This window comes from Bufo gargarizans, chromosome 9, assembly GCF_014858855.1.
Source record: "Bufo gargarizans isolate SCDJY-AF-19 chromosome 9, ASM1485885v1, whole genome shotgun sequence".
Taxonomy (NCBI): domain Eukaryota; kingdom Metazoa; phylum Chordata; class Amphibia; order Anura; family Bufonidae; genus Bufo; species Bufo gargarizans.
Window position 1 is genome coordinate 193,139,655 of NC_058088.1, and position 20,121 is coordinate 193,159,775.

Sequence of the window (20,121 nt, forward strand, 5' to 3'; positions counted from 1 at the left end):
GGTGAAGTCATCTGTCCCCAGTCCCTTCTCGTCACCCAAATTACAGAGGCCGCACACCTCAGCGCGGCGCCCCTTACATAAGAGATAGAAGCTTAAAGGGAAGGTGTCCATTTGTTATCTTAAATGATAACAATTGAATGACGCGCGGATCCGAGGAAACATTGTCCGAAGATCTGCCATCAGAAATCATAGCGTCCTCCTCAGATTTCTGCCATGGATCGTCTCTGATTAGCTACAGGCAGATTGTGAGCGTGCCCTGATCCTGCTCACAGCTGAGCTCTTGTTACAGTTGTATCCTGGGTACTATGTGCACAGTTGGATACATTGATACAATGTATCAGTGCAGGTAAGGCTCTGTGCACACTGTGTCTGAGCCCTGTGTTTTCTGTATGAAACATCATATCCATATGGCTCCATTCACCCGCCATATGCCTCCCCATGGACGACCTCTGCCCCGTGCGACTATACGCAGAGGTATTTATTGTGTTATTTTCTGTAGATTTGGCTCCTCACCCCTCGGATCCACCGCACCATGGGCCCATTGTATGGAGAGGCAATGACCGGGTGTAACACCGTGCCCCCTTGTTGTTGACATTTTCAGGCTCCTGTCATGGCTTCCATCTCCTGATAAATGAGCGCAGCGTGATTCTCTGCCCTCAGAGACAGAAGAGGATTCATCAACACGCTAAACTCAATTACAGCAAACCCATGACAGGAGGACGACAAATAATATTCTCAACCGTCCCAGACAGACTCCAAGTGTCAGGTCATATCTACAGTACCAGTATTATAGCAGTTATATTCCTGTACATAGGAGGCAGTATTATAGTAGTTATATTCTTGTACATAGGAGCAGTATTATAGTAGTTATATTCTTGTACATAGGAGCAGTATTATAGTAGCTATATTCTTGTACATAGGAGCAGTATTATAGCAGTTATATTCCTGTACATAGGAGGCAGTATTATAGTAGTTATATTCCTGTACATAGGAGCAGTATTATAGTAGTTATATTCTTGTACATAGGAGCAGTATTATAGTAGATATATTCTTGTACATAGGAGGCAGTATTATAGTAGTTATATTCTTGTACATAGGAGGCAGTATTATAGTAGTTATATTCTTGTACATAGGAGCAGTATTATAGTAGTTATATTCTTGTACATAGGAGCAGTATTATAGTACTTATATTCTTGTACATAGGAGGCAGTATTATAGTAGTTATATTCCTGTACATAGGAGGCAGTATTATAGCAGTTATATTCTTGTACATAGGAGGCAGTATTATAGTAGTTATATTCTTGTACATAGGAGCAGTATTATAGTACTTATATTCTTGTACATAGGAGGCAGTATTATAGTAGTTATATTCCTGTACATAGGAGGCAGTATTATAGCAGTTATATTCTTGTACATAGGAGCAGTATTATAGTACTTATATTCTTGTACATAGGAGGCAGTATTATACTAGTTATATTCTTGTACATAGGAGGCAGTATTATAGTAGTTATATTCTTGTACATAGGAGCAGTATTATAGTACTTATATTCTTGTACATAGGAGGCAGTATTATACTAGTTATATTCTTGTACATAGGAGGCAGTATTATAGTAGTTATATTCTTGTACATATGAGGCAGTATTATAGTAGTTATATTCTTGTACATAGGAGCAGTATTATAGTAGTTATATTCTTGTACATAGGAGCAGTATTATAGTAGTTATATTCTTGTATATAGGAGCAGTATTACAGTAGTTATATTCCTGTGCATAGGGAGCAGTATTACAGTAGTTATATTCCTGTACATAGGAGGCAGTATTATAGTAGTTATATTCCTGTACATAGGGAGCAGTATTATAGTAGTTATATTCTCGTACATAGGAGCAGTATTATAGTAGTTATATTCTTGTACATAGGAGCAGTATTATAGTAGTTATATCCTTGTACATTGGAGCAGTATTATAGTAGTTATATTCTCGTACATAGGAGCAGTATTATAGTAGTTATATTCTCATACATAGGAGCAGTATTATAGTAGTTATATTCTTGTACATAGGAGCAGTATTATAGTAGTTATATTCTTGTACATAGGAGGCAGTATTATAGTAGTTATATTCTTGTACATAGGAGGCAGTATTATAGTAGTAGTAATCCTCCTATGTACAAAGTACAGTGTAATGGGAGTTCTCCTTCCCCTTTGCTCCTTCTATATTACGACTTCTTAGTATTATGACTTTGGGGTGACATATTTTCTTCTATTCTTTAGACTGATCGTTGATAAAGCCTTAGATTGTCGATTTCAGGTTATTTCTCTCTTTTTCCTATTGTTTTGCAGCAGGGGAGGATAAAATGTGGGTCTGCGTTAATCGCGTCACAAGCTGACTGTACGCCTCATGTGCCAGCCTGTGGCCAACACAAAACAGGGCGCTATTGTTTGGTCCTGTGCCCCCCCCCCACCCCCCTGGCAGTAAAAATCCAGAATCCACAACAAACATTCCAGCACAATGACGGCGCCTGTACTCGCTGTCCTCGTGAACCATCGTGCGCTCAGCCCTGCACGGCGGAGAGGTCTCTGTCACTTGTCATTTCAGGCTCCTGCAAAACTATGACAATATAGGGTCTGTACAAATGCTGAGCAGGTGCCGCTCGTGGCGCAGACAATTGCCGGAAGACCTAAAGGCGCTTTCCTCATGTCCTATACTGGGGGCGTTGGGAAGGTGGACATCCCTGCCTTATGCGGTGGGACCCCCATAGTCAGCACGGGAATGGAAGCATATGGCAGCTTTCCCAGTGCGTTTTGCAGTATACATCAGGAGGTGTACCTCTGACAGGTGGCACTGTATAGTCCTGTAAAGGACTATGTCGCCCATTGACTCCACTGGCCAAAAATGTATACCGCGCCTGATATACGTTCATTCAGTAGACGCCTGTGGATGGAACAGCACAGCAGACCGCGCTATTCCGTACGGCAGAGCTATATCGCCATCCATCACCTCTATTGGATGCATGGGCCCAATGCCTTTATTTGATGTGTGCGCCTTGAGCTTTCCGGGTGCAAGTGGCAAATGGACGCTGCAAAACACAGTGTGAATACCGCCTTACTCTGTCATTGAACTCGGGCCCTCCGGACGGAGCCCCTCCTTGTGCTTGGGAACTATTGCCCCCTGTTATCAACCACTTTAATCTTAGGCTGACGGGTGTGAATTCATCACCTTACAGGTCCTTCTGCATTATGACACCTAGCAGGAACGCACGCTTCACATTTCGGTCATATTTGAGCATTACATTCAGAGTCCCGGTGACTAAGGGGCGGTGATAACTGACACATTGTGACAGCTGCTCTGCGGAGACCGAAGGACAAGGTTGTGGAATGTCCCCAGGACCAGAATCCAGCGCTGGTATGTCAGCCTCAGGCGGGTTCATGGGAGATGACATTCCAGCCCCATTTTGCCCCCCTTCTTCAGGGGTGGCAGAGTTCACATCCTATAGTATGAAAATTTAATCAGACCCCCCCTCGATTAAAGGGGCTCAAAGCCTTTTTATGTGAGAAGCCGTTCAGTCAGAACATCTGTATACACCTGTAATTCTTTCTTTGTCATTTTGCATCATTTTAGAGTTCTCTGGATGCAGCCTGCAGTGTAAAGAATTGAGGCTTTCAATCTTGTTGCCATGGTTATATCCAGGCTTAGGCATGGATCTCATTGGCAATTATGTTGCAAACTGCACATGTAACACAATGTATTCATATACAGAGATGCGTACAGAGTATATATAGATATAGACATGATCCGCCATTCTTTATACTGCAGGCTGTATTTGGAGAACAGTGCAAAGACTTCTTTTGTCCTACATTTAGGCAGGTTTAGGGGCCCCTTTAAGCGGATGAGTGTCGGATCAGCATTTCTTTTTTTTAAAGGGCTCCTCCAGTCACGTAGGTAACGTCCTAAAATCTGGGATGATTTTTCTTCTTTGCCCATTCTGATGGTCGTCTGTGTCTTGGAGTTTGTCTTGGGTTAGGGGGCAGCTTTAGGTTGTTCCTTCCTAGGTACGTTCCTGGGAAAGTCCAAAATGTGACCCTGGTGATACTGACAGGTGTGCATTCACATTGCTTCCACTTGGTGGTGCCCAAGAACTCAGGTAAACTCCGAGACTGACAGGTGTGTAGAGGGCCATGCACGGGCGGGTCATTATCACCGAGGCATCAGCTACCTGCACCTCGGTCTGAACCTCCCAGGGGTCTGGTCTAGAGATGGCCCTGGCCGTGCTCTGGAATGGGAGCCGGTTGAAGGAACGTCTCTTATCACAGTTTGCATGGGGCAAAACATCTCAGCAAAGTGTCTGCAGCATCCCACTGACATAGGTGGGGTCAGATGGAGCATATAGAAACCTACCCCTAGCGGTGGTTGTAGGCAGCAGCCCATTGTAAACTTTTTAAATAGCAGGGGTTCCCCAATCAAGACCCTCAATATTCCTTGGCTTTGGATGATCCCTGCCTTTCTTTGTTTACAGCAATGCAAAGGGAACCAAATAGGGCTCACTGCAACTCTCCCCAAATAATTACATGGGAAAGACCCCCTGAGCCTGCGGATCTGAACACATCTGCACCCAAGATCCCTAGTGAAAAGACTGTGCTCGATCTGCACCTGCGGGCCCAAGACCCCCTAGTGAAGAGACTGTCCTCGATCTGCACCTGCGGGCACAAGACCCCCTAGGGAAGAGACTGGTTTCGATCTGCACCTGTGGGCACAAGACCCCCTAGTGAAGAGACTGTCCTCGATCTGCACCTGCGGGCCCAAGACCCCCTAGTGAAGAGACTGTCCTCGATCTGCACCTGCGGGCCCAAGACCCCCTAGTGAAGAGACCGTCCTTCGATCTGCACCTGTGGGCCCAAGACCTCCTAGTGAAGAGGCTGTCCTCGATCTGCACCTGCGGGCCCAAGACCCCCTAGTGAAGAGGCTGTCCTCGATCTGCACCTGCGGGCCCAAGACCCCCTAGTGAAGAGGCTGTCCTCGATCTGCACCTGCGGGCCCAAGACCCCCTAGTGAAGAGACCGTCCTTCGATCTGCACCTGTGGGCCCAAGACCCCCTAGTGAAGAGACTGTCCTCGATCTGCACTTGCGGGCACAAGACCCCCTAGTGAAGAGACTGGTTCCGATCTGCACCTGCGGGCACAAGACCCCTAGTGAAGAGACTGTCCTCAATCTGCACCTGCGGGCACAAGACCCCCTAGTGAAGAGACTGGTTTCGATCTGCACCTGCGGGCACAAGACCCCCTAGTGAAGAGACTGTCCTCGATCTGCACCTGCGGGCACAAGACCCCCTAGTGAAAAGACTGTCCTCGATCTGCACCTGCGGGCACAAGACCCCCTAGTGTAGAGACTGCCTGTGCACCTTCCATACATATTAGTCCACTGGATTATGCGTTGCACTGATTACATTACTATGGTACTATGGAACAGAAGACCGGTCTTCTCGGGTCTCTCTGCCTTTCTCCATAAGAATGTTCGGATGGGCCTTAGGGCTGTTGGACGCTCCAGCAGTCGATGTGTTAAAGGGAACGCTGCAGAGTGAGAATACCAGAGGAGCGGGTTAACGTTCTCTGGTTTTCCTTGTTTTTGCGTGGGTGTAGCTGAGAGGAGACCTCTCTGCCAAGGGTGAGCTCCTTGCCTCAGTCACCAACAGGCAGCTGTGGAGGATCTGAGGGGGATTGGGGATGATCTCGCTGCTGGTGGAACTCTGCAGAAGGGAGCAGAATCCTGGGCTCCAGCCGGTGAACATCAGCTTCCCATGAAGGCAAGGCCTGTGTGTGTATGTCTCTTCTCTGTCCCGTCTCTCGGCGCGGGGGGACTGGGCCAGAGTTGTGGTCTGTGTTCCGCAGGAACGATATCAGACCCGCTTAAGACTTTCCGTCAGTGCATGTACTCCGGGGCGCAATGCAAAAAATATAATTTAGCTTGGAGGTTTCGCAAAATTAGAGGCCGAAAAAAAAAGTGATCTCCTCTGCGGTTGCCGTGTTCTGTCACTTTCCTCTTCATGATGTAGAATCGGAAACCATAAAAAAAAATGATCAAAAGTGTTTTCTCCACCTCTGTGATTGAAGCGAGCGGCTCCTCTGCTTCCGAGTCCCCATGACATCTCTGCCAGTCCACAACGCTGAGCTGCACAGGAAGTGTTGTCATGGGGGACGCCGGAGCAGAGGTGCCACAACGACTGGAAGAAATGTTTTCACATCCATAATGCCTTTAGATAATCTTATGGTAGTTGCCCCTTGGGGTGTCCCAACGGGGGACGGGAGCCATGGGAAGCAACCTGAAGAGGTGCCAGGGTCCAGACCTGCCATCATAGGATTGGACAAAGGGTCCCTTAGAGTACCTTAGGACATTGCGGGGGGTTTGGGTGGGATTTGGGATACACTGCATCCTTACTTGACCAGTCTATGGGGGAGGGGCGCTTTGTGTATGGGGCAACGCAAAGGCCCACTCCATTTGGATTTTACTGGTAGTTCTCCTTTCTTTTTGTAACCCCCCCCCCCCCCCCCCAACACACACACACCCACACACACATTCAGTTTCTGCAATGTACCCCATAACATGCCAGTGATACTATAGTTCGTTGGTCTCCAACCTGTGTCAAAACTACAACTCCCAGCATGCTGCTGCACTTATGTATGTGCCTCAGATAAGAACGCACTGACATATCAGAAATACAGGTGACGTCTGTTCCTGGCAGTCTGTGGGGATTGTACATCTACCGGAATATGACAGGTTCTGACTTTTTTCAGGAAAAACAAGTTTCTTTCACGAAATGTACGATAACCTCAGGTTCACATCCGCACCGACAGCTATGAAATGCCAAGTTTGGTGCAGATGCTCCGGCGCTGGTGTCCGGCTGAAATACTGCTCTGTGAGCCAAAAATGGCATCATGGGGAACGTAGACGGTAAGGAGAAACCAGCCCCTGACTGTAAGTCACTCCTCCGCACTTACCTGAAGAGGCGATTTATCTCCAGGGTGCAGTAACATCGTGCAACCTGTAGGAGTCACTGTATTGGACCATAGCCGCTGGAGTCCGAGGCCTCGGTCACATTTCTGGGTCCGTTTGGCGTCCACACTTCATCCATGAAGAATCCGTGTTCGGTCTGTGTGTCCATTTTTTGCTTCATCCATATTCTACAGACACTACTCAGCTGAAAATATTATTTGCAGAGCGTTATGGTCCGTGAAAAACCATTGGCGGAACACGGATGCCTTCCATGTTGTGTCAGTGTTTTTTCACGGACCCATACACTTAAATGGGCCTGTTTGGTCCGGAACACATATGTGAAAGCAGTGCATGCTCTCGTTTCTTTTTTTTGCGGAAAACTGGAAATGCGAGCAGGTTAATTAATATTAATTCTGTGAAAAACAGAAATGTGAACGAGGCCTAAGTATACATACACACTTCTGTAAGTTTCCGCACCAAAATCTGTGTGCGTTTACTTGAGGATTTTGTTGCGCTTTTGCCCTTATGTCGCCTGTGACGTTCAAGATCCACGCTGTGAAAAATATGCAAATTGTACATGAGATTTGGCAAATCTCATTCCCTTTGCCGCAGTTTTTCCACATTAAAATCTGCACGTAATCTGCAGATTTTATGCCATGGAAGTACTTGGTAGTGCTTCCGTGGCCTAATACTCCGTCTCTTCCGGATTGCGGACCCATTCAAGTGATTGTTTGCGGTCCGCAGCACGGGCACGGAGCCCTAACGTTAATGTGCATGTAGCCTAAATCTACCTAAAACCTGAGCAACTTTGCTCCTTTCTTGCAGATTTTGAGTTAGGCCTCTGGCACACAACCGTATGACTTTTTCAGTGTTTTGCGGTCCCTTTTTAACAGATCCCTCGTTTTTCCGTTCCGTAAAAAAATCTCTGTATGGTTTCCGTATGCGATCCGTTGTTTGCGTATCGCAGAAAGAAACATAACATTTTTAATCATTAATATAATGTACAGTAATGTGTTTATACAGTATACACATGGGCAAAGTGAGCATGGATCCGCAAAAAACTGATGACCTAAGGATGTGTTCAGCGGAAATACGGAAACGGAGCACATTCTTTTATTTATTTATTTTTTATTTTTTTTTGTTTGTTTGTTTTTTGTGGAACCATCGAAATGAATATTTCCGCATATGGACCGCAAACGGAATCTGCAAAAACGGGGAAAAAAAAACATTTGTGTGCAAGAGGCCTAAGGGCTCGTTCACATGAACGTGTGATGCCCGTTGCCGTATTGCGGACCGCATTTTCGGATCCGCAATACACGGGCATTGTTCCGTAGCCATTCCGCATCACGGATGCGGACCCATTCATTTCAATGGGTCCGCAAATCCGGAGATGCAGAACAGAAGTACGGAACACTACAGAAGCAACTACGGAGTGCTTTCTGGGGTTTCATTCCGTGCTTCCGCACCGCAAAAAGATAGAACTTGCTCTATCTTTTTGCGGAACAGAAGGATCGCGGATCCATTCAAGTGAATCCCCATGCGACTGCCCCACGAACGGTGCCTGTGCATTGCGGACCGCAATTTTTCCGTCTACAACATGGGCCTCACACGTTCGTGTGAATGAGCCCTTAGGCCTCTTGCACACAATTTCTTTTTTTCCGTTTTCGTTCCGGATGGCATACGTCAGTTTTTTTGTTTTTTTTTGCAGATACGCAATTTGCGGACCGAAAAACATACGGTCGTGTGCATGTAGCCTTTTTTGTGTATTTTCCTCTATTCAGACAGGTAACCGCGTTCACAACCCTGCTGTCAGACATGTGACCCAGCTGCTGAGCCCTCATTGGATAACTGAGATCTGACTTTCCCACAATGCACCTCTGAAATAGGCAATAGAAACAAACAGCAGGTGGCGCTATACAGATGCATTTTATGGGATAACTCAGCGGCTATCCAAAATTTTTTAATTACATGCAATTTCAAAAGTATGAAAACGGCGAAATATTTTTTGTCGGACAACCCCTTTTAATGACTATGCGGCTCCTCCTTTTTTGCTACAAAATTGTGCACCTATTTGCGGTATAACGTTTGCCGGTGCGGTTTTTGCTTGCTCTGCGCGGCCGCACTCCTTTAGTCATGCAGTCTGGTAGTCTGAGAAAAGCTGGGTGACCCCTTCCTTGTGAGAGCTGTAACGGCGGCCATATTGGGCGCTTTTCCTAGAGACAGAATTAGAACAAGCTGTGACCTCAGACACTTGCATTCGTTTGCTTTTTGGGGTGAAGTGCTCCTTGTGTCGGCAGGAATTCTCCTTGTGTCGTCACACTCTCCCTCTTCACTGCGCGACCTGGGCGCCGCTGATTTACGGACACTTCTTGGTGCTTGCCGCTTGTCTACCATTTCCCACTTCACAGCCCTCGTATTCCCAGAATAGAGTCTTGTAAAAGTCCTCGATTATGTAATAGCTGAATCCTGCTGACTGAGGAGTACTCGCTGCAGAGAACCTCAGCTTGTATTAAAAGGGGGGGGTCTAGTTTAAAAAAAAAAAAACATTTTTATACGCCCTGTTGGGGGGTGCGTCCTCTGTTTCGCCAGGGGGGCAGAGTGGTGGCGACGGTCGCCCTTCATGATACGCAGATGATTCACCGGCGCCCAGTGGGGAGGATGAGAGGTTCCTGGCAGTGGCGAAGCTTTCGTTACTCAGACCCTCTCGCAGATTATCCGCCCCGAGGGTATGCCCCCTGCCGGGAATAAGGCCAGATATCCCACCTTGAGAAGATAATGGGTGACTGCTGATCATTCAGACACTGAGTCACGTTACTCTGCAGCAGCCTGGGGCTCTCCAGCAGTCAGGGCATGCTGGGAGCTGTAGTTTCTGAGCAGCCGCTGCAGGTGTCCGTGAGCTGCTATAGGACGGTGTTAATGCCGCCCTCATGTAGAACACACTGACACGGGCACCAGTCTCGTTAATATTCAGCAGTAACGACACTACCTAGGTTTGTTTCCTTTGGTAAATACAGGGTAAGGCCTAACGCACACGACCGTATCCGTTCAGCGGTCCGCAAATCACAGATCCACAAAATACAGAAACTGGCCGTGTTGCATCTGCATTTTTTGCGGACCTGTTGACAAGTATAGGACGTATTCTATCTATTTGTGGAGGCAGAGAGCACACAAATCATCCACCAATTACAGACCACGGACCAATCGAGGTCAATGAGTCCGCCAATAAAAATGCGGATGGCACACAGACTGCAAAACGGATACAGTCGGCAGCATGAGGCCTCACTCCCTAGACGCGGCAGGTGGTCCATTATCCAGGACCCCTGGTGATCCTGTGAGCAAGGAGGCCAGCCGTGGCTCATTAAGAGACATCAACGTCCCGCCGACTGCGCTAAGAATGTTAAAGCAATATTAAAGCAGCAAACGCGCTAATAAAAACAGCACTCTGCTCTCAAACCACCACCAATCCAGCGCAGCCGCTCCCGCCAGTCTTCATTTACAAGCTGCTAACACGTGACCACTGCAGCCAATCAGTGGCCTCAGTAATGACGTCAGTAGCATGTACTGCAACCTTTTATTATTTTGTCGAGTCAAACAACCCCTTTAAAGGGGTGGTCTCATTGACAACCTATATCCTATTAAGTCGCATGGTTGTCATAATGCCTTAGGCCTCGTCCGCACTTCACGTCCGCTTTTTTTTACGGACAGCATACTGTCCACATTTCCGCGATTTTCTGCAGTCCGTATGTCCGCCAAAAATCCACGGATGCATGCTCAAAGGGATACAAGTGATAGATAGAGACAGGGCTGAGCCTAGGGGGTAACAGGGGGAGGAGCATTCCTCCAGGGTGGAGGGAGCGCGGGGGATTAAATCCGCTTCTGCTGGGGCCCCATCTATCTTTGGGGCCCCTTGATTGCTACTTTGTGTTCTATTTTCTGCCTTTACTTGTTGCCAGTCGTCTGCATAAATGAAAGCAAAAATATCCCAGTGGGACGCTTAACGGCACCGGCTGAGGAGCGACCCAATCCGTTACAATTAGGGTTGTGAACTGAGGACCCGCGGATCTGTATGAGCTGGTGATAACGGGGAGCTGGCGGCGGTGATTTCACTCTCTGGAATTTCACGTTGCGGTGACTCAGGTTTGCGCTGACAGCCGGGATAAACGGTCATGTCTGCACACGTGAGAGACCAGCGGCGCCTGTTTCCAGCAGTGACACGCTGTGTCCCCAGATACCTCAGCGTGGCCTTCGAGGAGGGACATCTGTGTGGTGTAAGGACAGGCTGATCCCCGGAAAATCCAATGGAGAAAAAGGACAGTGGACACGGCACATCCCATATGAGTTGGTTTTAATCCAGATGCAACGTTTCGGCTGCTGAGCCTTTTTCTACTTGGATTATCCGATTATCAGAGGGAAAACTCGCCACTTTCCCAGGAGACGTGCACCCATCACCAGCGGACTAGCCGCGCCGTCCATCCCTCGGTTTTATGTATCCCTGTGATCCCGTCAGACTAGTGGATCCCTATTATAAGTCAGTGGGGGCCAACATTGTACATGTCCTGGAGCGGTCCTAGTCTGTCCGGCTGCGTGACAACCAATATGGCTGCCTTATAGAGTCCTGAAGGGCAATCCTAATTTATAAGCCACACTATAAGGGCTCATGCATACAACAGTATTGCTATTTCAGTGTTTTGCGGTCCGTTTTTTACGGATCCGTTCCGTTTTTCCGTATGCCATATACAGTAATTACATAGAAAAAATTGGCCTGGGCATAACATTTTCAATAGATGGTTCAGCAAAAATGGAGCGGATACGGAAGACATACGGATGCATTTCCGTATGTGTTCTGTCTTTTTTGCGGACCCATTGACTTGAATGGAGCCAAGCACTGGGATTTGCGGACAAGAATAGGACATGTTCTATCTTTCAACGGAACGGAAATACTGAAACGGAATGCACACGGAGACACTTCAGTATTTTTTGCTGAACCATTGAAATGAATGGTTCAGTATATGTTCCGCATACTGAACTCAAAAAAACGTCCAGTATACTGAACGCAAAATACTGTCGTGTGCATGAGCCCTTATAGGGGGCAACTGTCCTAGGGCCCCATTTATAAGCCTCTAACAATGTCCCGTTCCCTGGTGGAAAATTTCTAGCAGCCTTCATGGCCGTTTTTATGGCGGTATTATTTGGGTCCTATATAGCGCTGTTATTGTTATTTCATTCTATAGTATAATTATGTGTGCACTTTATTGCGGTATTATTTGAGTACTATATAGCGCTGTTTTCTCATTCTATAGTATAATTATGCATGCACTTTATGGCGGTATTATTTGGGTCCTATATAGCGCTGTTATTGTTATTTCATTCTATAGTATAATTATGTGTGCACTTTATTGCGGTATTATTTGAGTACTATATAGCGCTGTTTTCTCATTCTATAGTATAATTATGCATGCACTTTATGGTGGTATTATTTGGGTACTATGGGGGAGATATATCAAAACTGGTGTAAAGTAGAACTGGCTTAGTTGCCCATAGCAACCAATCAGATTTCACCTTTCATTTTCCAAAGGAGCTCTGAAAAATGAGGAATCTGAGTGGTTGCTATGGGCAACTAAGCCAGTTCTGCTTTAATCCAGTTTTGATAAATCTCCCTCTATATAGCACTGTTATTTCAATCTCTAGTATAATTTTGTGTGCACTATATGGTGGTATTATTTGGGTCCCATATAGTGCTGTTGTCATTTTGTTCTATAGTGAAATTATGCATGAACTTTATGGCAGTATTTGGGTACTATGTAGTGCTGCTGTTCTTTCTATATGTAATTTTATGTGCACTTCATGGCAGTATTATTTAAGTCTTCTATAGCGCTATTTCATTCCATAGTATAATTATGTGTGCACTTCATGGCGGTATTATTTGTATAGTGACTTTCATGTAATTAGATTTTAATCAATGAGACTGAATCACTTTGTACTTTATATCCGTTAATTGGCTCATTGTTCTTTGTGCTGATAAGGAATGGACAAAACCAAACTTTCCCGGTGAATGATGGCGTTATCATGTATGGCCATAGCGGTCCGGACAATGGAGGGGGGCTGGCGTCATCAGTGTCATGGATGGTTATTGGCGACTAATAAAAGGGACATTGTGTCCTGATGAGCTGTTGTCAGGGGAGTCCTGTTACTGGACGGCGGCCATATTTGCTGTATTTTATGTCTGGGGGTCTTTTAAGTAGCAGCAAAATTATAACCTACAGGTGGCGAATGTACATTCATATGGCACGTGATGAGGCCTAAGCCAGTGTGGGCAGTGAGCGGGCAGTTCGGGACCTGGGCGCTGATCCCTGTAGGCTGGACGTGACAGAACCACAGCAAACGAATATAATGCGATGTATACGGGCAGCACGGTGGCTCAGTGATTAGCAGGGGGTCCTCGGACCAATGACGACCTCTGCATGGAGCCTGTACCTTCTCCCCGCGTTTGTCTTGGTTTCCAGTAAAGCGCTGCAGAATATGCTATGAAAATAATCACCGCATCCAAGTCTAGCAGTGTCTGCATCCCTGATGGTCTAGGGCAGTAAAGGGGTTAAAATGGTTTTCCAGGTCTGGTATAGATGATTCGGCACCCCACTGATTAGCGGAGGAGCCACAGCACGCCGCGACCAGCCCAGCTCCAGGAGACGTGCTTATAGCTCAGTCTTGTGCAGGAAAACTTGGATATTATTATAGTATTTATCTTTTTTATGTTTATAATATTTTTTTTGTGTTTTGGGATTATTTTTACATGACACCACAACTTCCATCGATTCTGGTGGAGTGTCTGTCTGCATCTTCTAGGAGATTATAATCGTCCTCCAGTGCCGATGATCTACAGTACTCAGCGTCCCAGTAAGACCACTTCCATCTGAGAAGACCCCCCCTCCCCAGCAGGACACTACCATAACCCTGCGGCCCTGGGAGAAGGAGTTGTTGTTGTTGTGCTTTGTCTGTGTATGTGCTGCCGAGCATGTAGACGTGTCACCCCGGGCCTCCAGCTGCTAATTGGTCCCCTGAAGGTGATCACCGAAACGGCTCCCATTGTAGTCCGAAAGAAAAGGCCTCTTTCACACAAATGATGTGGATTAGGTGCGGATCAGCTCCGGATGCGTTCAGTGAAACTCGCTCCATTTTGCAAGCAAGTTCAGTCAGTTTTGTCTGCGATTGCGTTCAGTGGTTAAGTTTTTTCCACGCGGGGCCAATGCGTTTTGATGCGTTTCTCGCGCCCGTGATAAAAAACCTGAAGGTTTACAAACAACATCTCTTAGCAACCATCAGTGAAAAACACATTGTATCCGCACTTGCTTCCGGATGCAATGCTTTTTTCTCTGAAGCCCCATTCACTTCTATGAGGCCAGGGCTGCGTGAAAAACGCTGAATATAGAACATGCTACGTTTTTCATGCAACGCAGAACTGATGTGTGAAAAAAAACTGCTCATGTAGACGGATCCATTGAAATGAATGGATTCAGTGCGGGCGTTATGCGTTCATGTCATGTATTGCACCCGCGGGGAAATTTCTGAGCCAAACCGAGCATGCATGTGTATGGGTGGATCGCAGGCTCAGCCAAACCGAGCATGCATGTGTATGGGTGGATCGCAGGCTCAGCCAAACCGAGCATGCATGTGTATGGCTGGATCGCAGGCTCAGCCAAACCGAGCATGCATGTGTATGGCTGGATCGCAGGCTCAGCCAAACCGAGCATGCATGTGTATGGCTGGATCGCAGGCTCAGCCAAACCGAGCATGCATGTGTATGGCTGGATTGCAGGCTCAGCCAAACAGAGCATGCATGTGTATGGCTGGATTGCAGGCTCAGCCAAACCGAGCATGCATGTGTATGGGTGGGTCGCGGGCTCAGCCAAACCGAGCATGCATGTGTATGGGTGGATCGCAGGCTCAGCCAAACCGAGCATGCATGTGTATGGGTGGATCGCAGGCTCAGCCAAACCGAGCATGCATGTGTATGGGTGGATCGCAGGCTCAGCCAAACCGAGCATGCATGTGTATGGGTGGGTCGCAGGCTCAGCCAAACCGAGCATGCATGTGTATGGGTGGGTCGCGGGCTCGGCCAAACCGAGCTTGCATGTGTATGGGTGGATCGCAGGCTCAGCCAAACCGAGCATGCATGTGTATGGGTGGATCGCAGGCTCAGCCAAACCGAGCATGCATGTGTATGGGTGGATCGCAGGCTCAGCCAAACCGAGCATGCATGTGTATGGGTGGATCGCAGGCTCAGCCAAACTGAGCATGTATGGGTGGATCGCAGGCTCAGCCAAACCGAGCATGCATGTGTATGGGTGGATCGCAGGCTCAGCCAAACCTAGCAGGCATGTGCATGGCTGAATTGGAATTCTATAGCTGTCAGCCAAGGTTTATCTCATGTGTGTTTGGCGGCTTTTGGCTCGTTAATGGCTGCTGTAAAAGGGCGTGTTGGCAGGGGTTAATAATGGCTCTTTAATATACGGCCTTGTAAGGATGCATTTTTCTCCTTCGGACTTAGGCCATCTGATTAACCTGACCATAGGGGAGCGTGTCAGGAAATGGGCATGCACTACAATCTAGTGTAAGGGCTCATAATTAATAAGGGATTGTAAGGGCCCACAAGTCATGTGTTTTCTAACCTTGGACAGTCCCTTTAAGGCTGGAAACACATGCAGTTTTTGGGGAGCCGAGAGCCTGGACTGTGACCTGTGACGGCAGCGCTGCTGCTTCTTCTTCTTGCTGGCTTCACTTTTAGTGTTGGCTCAAGGTCCGACCACGTGGTGCGGTACTGTGCGGCCGTATGGGTCGACTAGTGAAACCTACAATGTTTAGTCTGTCTGCATTGTTAATGGCCGCGTGGTATTGAAGGTGCCATACGGCTATTAACAATGCAGTCCAACCACACAAGAGCCAGCTGCGTCCACAGCGTGTGGTCGTACCCTTAAAGGGATTGGCCCTTGAACAACATTTATCAGTAGGTGATAAATGTATGCTCTCTGGGTGCTACGAGGAGCAGGGGTCCCCTGTCTGCATGGAGGGGGCTCGGTCACTTCTATGGGACTGACGGAGACAGGTGAGTGCTGCACTATACAGTCCCCGTTGTACGGAGGATCGGTCACACGTGTGCACTATCCGGTCCATTCATACAGGAGGTGATCAGTGGGGTCCCAGCGGACAAACCCCCCTGCAGTTGTACATTCATCAGATAGGTTCTTATGGGAGTGCGGCTAGAGCTACACGGCGACATATTTGATAATGCTAGTCTATGGTGCTGCGCTGCGACTGTGACTGTCGTGTCGCGTTGCGACACCATAGACTGTTATCATGAAATATGTTGGGCGACACATATTGCGGTGTAGTTGTTCCTTCTATATCACTCAACACGTCGCCATGTAGCCCTAACCTAAAAGTCACAGGGGCTAGTGCAGGGTCTTTCACGTGTCATCGTTCTGTCCGTTTTTTTTCCCCTGATATTTGTGAAAAAACAGACACTTTTGCAAAAATTTCAGAAAATAAGTGTCGAATTTTCCAGGCTGCTACCAGGTCGTGTAGAATTGCCTGAGATAATGTACATGTGATCATTTTTTGGCTATGTATTGTGTAGACTATATGGCAGTATTATGTGGGCTGTTTAAGAAAGTATTATTTATATGGCGCTATATAGTGGTATTATGTGGCGATATATAGTAGTATTATGTGGTGATGCAGCTATTATTATGTGGGCTGTTTATGGCGGTATTATGTGGAGGTCTATGGCGGTACGTATGGTCAGGTTACAATCTGATGTGGGGTCCACAGCACTTTAGTTACGTCCTTGTTTTTGATAAAATATTCTGGGTCACAGAACGGATATTGTGTGATAGAAAAGTATAAATCTGTCATAGGAGGAACATCTCAGCGACCTCATCGTATTCTGATTTCCCCCCGTGATGGAGAATCGCCCAGAACGGCGGGTTTCATGTTCTGTATTATTCCGGCCGTGTCCCAGAATGATGGGAATCCTGCGGAGTCAGCAGAACCACGAGTGCAGTGAAATGCCGCCGTCCCATTGGCCGCGATCTCCGGCTCCTTTCCCATGAACTTCCTGTTTTGTCCACATTCCTCAGCAGAAGACCGCAGGGCGACAGCTCAGCACTTCTCGGAAACGGCGAGGAAATGGACTTAAAACCCAAAATCTCTCTGCGGAGCTTTACTGGCTCTCCAGCTGGAACTGCTGACTTGTTACAGAAAGCGTTCCTGTTGATGGATCCTGTAACATCTGGTGCAAGCGAGAAACCCTTCGCCCTAATAAGTAACATCTGGGCAGAGGGCTGAGGTCTGTGATCCGATACTTCAGTAGTAAATGATGTTCTTGAGATTCTGTTCTTCTGGCCAGGGAGGCATCTGATGGAGGAAGCCCTGTCTCCTCCAAGTCTCCAAAAACTTGTAATAGTCCCAGGTGTGCACGTGGCCTGAACATAGGGGAAAGCGCAGGATGTGGGGGCTATGTGGATGACACTGCCAGGGGCCCATGTATAGCTCCAGCTCCCAGGGTCTACAGGTAGCAGGACACCTCCTGGCGGTGGCTCAGGATCAGGCATAGTGAAAGCCAACTGCCCCATCCCGATCTCCCCCCATATTCACATAATCACATCCCTGCCTCCAAAGACTGCCATTTGTCACCCCCTTACTGCCTAGCGAGCACCCTCAGTTACTCCTCCATTCATTTCCTGGATCTGTGGTCTGCAATAACCTGCATGTTAGCTGTGCAGAGATCATAGCAATGGAGATAAGCAGCTGCCAGGTATCTCTTGTGCCACTTATCTCTAAAGAGTAACGATATCAGACCCCTTAAGCCAGGCATGCCCAACCTGCGGCCCTCCAGCTGTTGTGAAACTGGATAGCCTACAGTAGGCATGCCCAACCTGCGGCCCTCCAGCTGTTGTGAAACTGGATAGCCTACAGTAGGCATGCTCAACCTGCGGCCCTCCAGCTGTTGCAGAACTACAACTCCCATCATTCCATGACGGCCTACAGCGATCGTCTTACAGAAGGGCATGCTGGGAGTTGTAGTTTTGCAACAGCTGGAGGGCCGCAAGTTTACCAATAGTCGCAAATGAAATGATGATGGCCAACGCGGTTAATCATGAAGCGATGCAGCCGTCATAGTGATGAATCCGTTCCGTGGAGTCATTCGAAAAATCGAATTGTCGGCAATTATCAGCTTAGAAAATAAGTGACGGGCGGATTATGTTTCCTCTCATTGTGCAGGGAGTGATGAATTGAGAGCAGCTCCAGGGCAGGAGAGCGAAGGGCGCCCGCGGCAAAAGAGAACTGACCCCCGCCACGGTAAAAGTGGGACATAACGTGGCAGTACGTTAACGAGTGCGTGCTGCTGGATTTTAGCATGCTCCAGATTCAGTAGCTACGTTTGTCAATCCTCTGATTTTAAGGCGACTTTTGCTGCTGGACAATGTCGCTAAATAAACGAGTAATGATAGCGAATGCGGCAGAAACCCAAACCTGCTGGATTTCAACTCATTAGATATGATTTAAGCAGCGCGGCACCCAAAGTCAGCGTCTAGTCCCACCCTTAGGGCTCATGCACGCGACCGTTGGTGTTTTGCAGTCCGCAAATTGCAGATCTGCAAAACACGGACACCGGCCATGTTCATTCCGCATTTTGCGCCAAGGACGACCCCTAATGGAACAGTCCTATCCTTGTCCAGACAATAATAGGACATGTTTTATTTTTATGCGGCACGATGGACATACAGACACAGAACGCACGCGGAGTCATTTCCGTTTTCTTTCTTTTTTGTGGGCCCGCAAAAAAAAAGAAAACCTGACAAATAATATGTTTGTGTGCATGAGCCCTTAAGGCTTCCTGTACACGTGTGCAGGCTGTCCTTCAGAATTTCCATGCGTTTCCGCAGCGAAAACCACGTGTTACTTACGGATTTGATGCAGTTTTTCTGCAGATCTCACCCTTGCATTAAAAAGGGTGAAATCCGCAGAAATGGTACTTGGGATTGGTCTAATCTCGGTAATCTATTACGCCGCAGTTTATTCTCATGAGAATCCACTCTGAAAACTGCAGGTAATCCGCACAGTGTGCAGGAGGCCTTAAAGGGGTTTTGCCGCCTTATTTTGCTGGTATACGCCGTTACCTTATGGTCAGTTGGGGTTCGGCTTCTGGGAAAATGAAGGGGCTGCAGCTCGAATTTAGGACTGCTGCCCCTGCACGACCTCGCATCGGCCACTAACTCCGCAGGGGAGCTGCAGCTCCTTCCACAGCAGGGTAGCAGGGCGCCGCTGTGCAGGGGGGACAAAAATGAGGGGTCCGCAGTGCTGAAACATTGCTGGGGCCCCTAAATTCTAAGGTTTGACTGGACCCCTCACCAATTAGAAAGTGACAATATATCCTAGCGATAAGATGGGGGAAAACTCTGTCCTGACCGTATCAGTGCAGGCAAGCTGAGCTGTTGCTATTCACTGACATGAAGCAGAGATATAGAAAATCATCAAGAATTGAGACACAATAGGGCTATATGTATTATATTACCCAGTTTTCAGCAAAAAGTTGCAGTTTACGCAAAAAAAAATCACAAATTGCGCAAGTATGATGCCATTTACCCCGCCATCTCAATATGTTGATGCAGTGGGTGTGGTTTATCAGAAAGGGCGTGGCCTAAAGCCTTTAGTAATGCTAGACCCAGAAAGTGGTGCAAATTTTGGCAAAAATCTCCACCTGCGAATTCATTTTCTGAATTTAGGAAAAAGTTGATTTCTTTTTTGAGGTGGGTGCCTTTTAGTAGATTTCACACTTTTTTTTGTGCGGTTTCTGCCGTGTTTTGATGCATCTTTTTTTTTTTTGTTTTTTGCCCCAATGAGTGTTCACTTCAGTACAAAGATGCATTTTCAGTTTGAGGTTTTTGACGCAGACCTGTGCCAAAAAACGCACAAAACAACGCATGAACTGTTATTTTTTTATGCTCCCTATCCATTTCAATGGGAGATTCAGCACCGATTCTGCCCCAAGATGGGGCACGATGCTTTTTTTCCAAGCTTCTTTTTTTTTACATGTGTAAGGGTGCTTTCACACTAGCGTCTTTCTGTTCCGGCACTGAGTTCC

At 47.3% G+C, this 20,121-nt stretch overlaps 1 protein-coding gene across 4 annotated transcripts in view; it reads left to right on the forward strand.

Moving 5' to 3' along the window:
- Positions 1 to 20,121, forward strand: part of RALGDS (ral guanine nucleotide dissociation stimulator) — a 95,944-nt gene that overhangs the window by 39,763 nt on the left and 36,060 nt on the right. Inside the window, exon 1 of one of the 4 annotated variants that reach the window (XM_044305215.1) lies at positions 5,680 to 5,793. The exons of the other annotated variants lie outside the window; for them this stretch is intronic. Coding sequence (XP_044161150.1) covers positions 5,788 to 5,793 — 6 coding nt within the window. The 5' untranslated portion in view covers positions 5,680 to 5,787. Of the gene's footprint in view, positions 1 to 5,679; positions 5,794 to 20,121 lie in introns of those variants that run through there. 4 annotated transcript variants of the gene reach the window in all.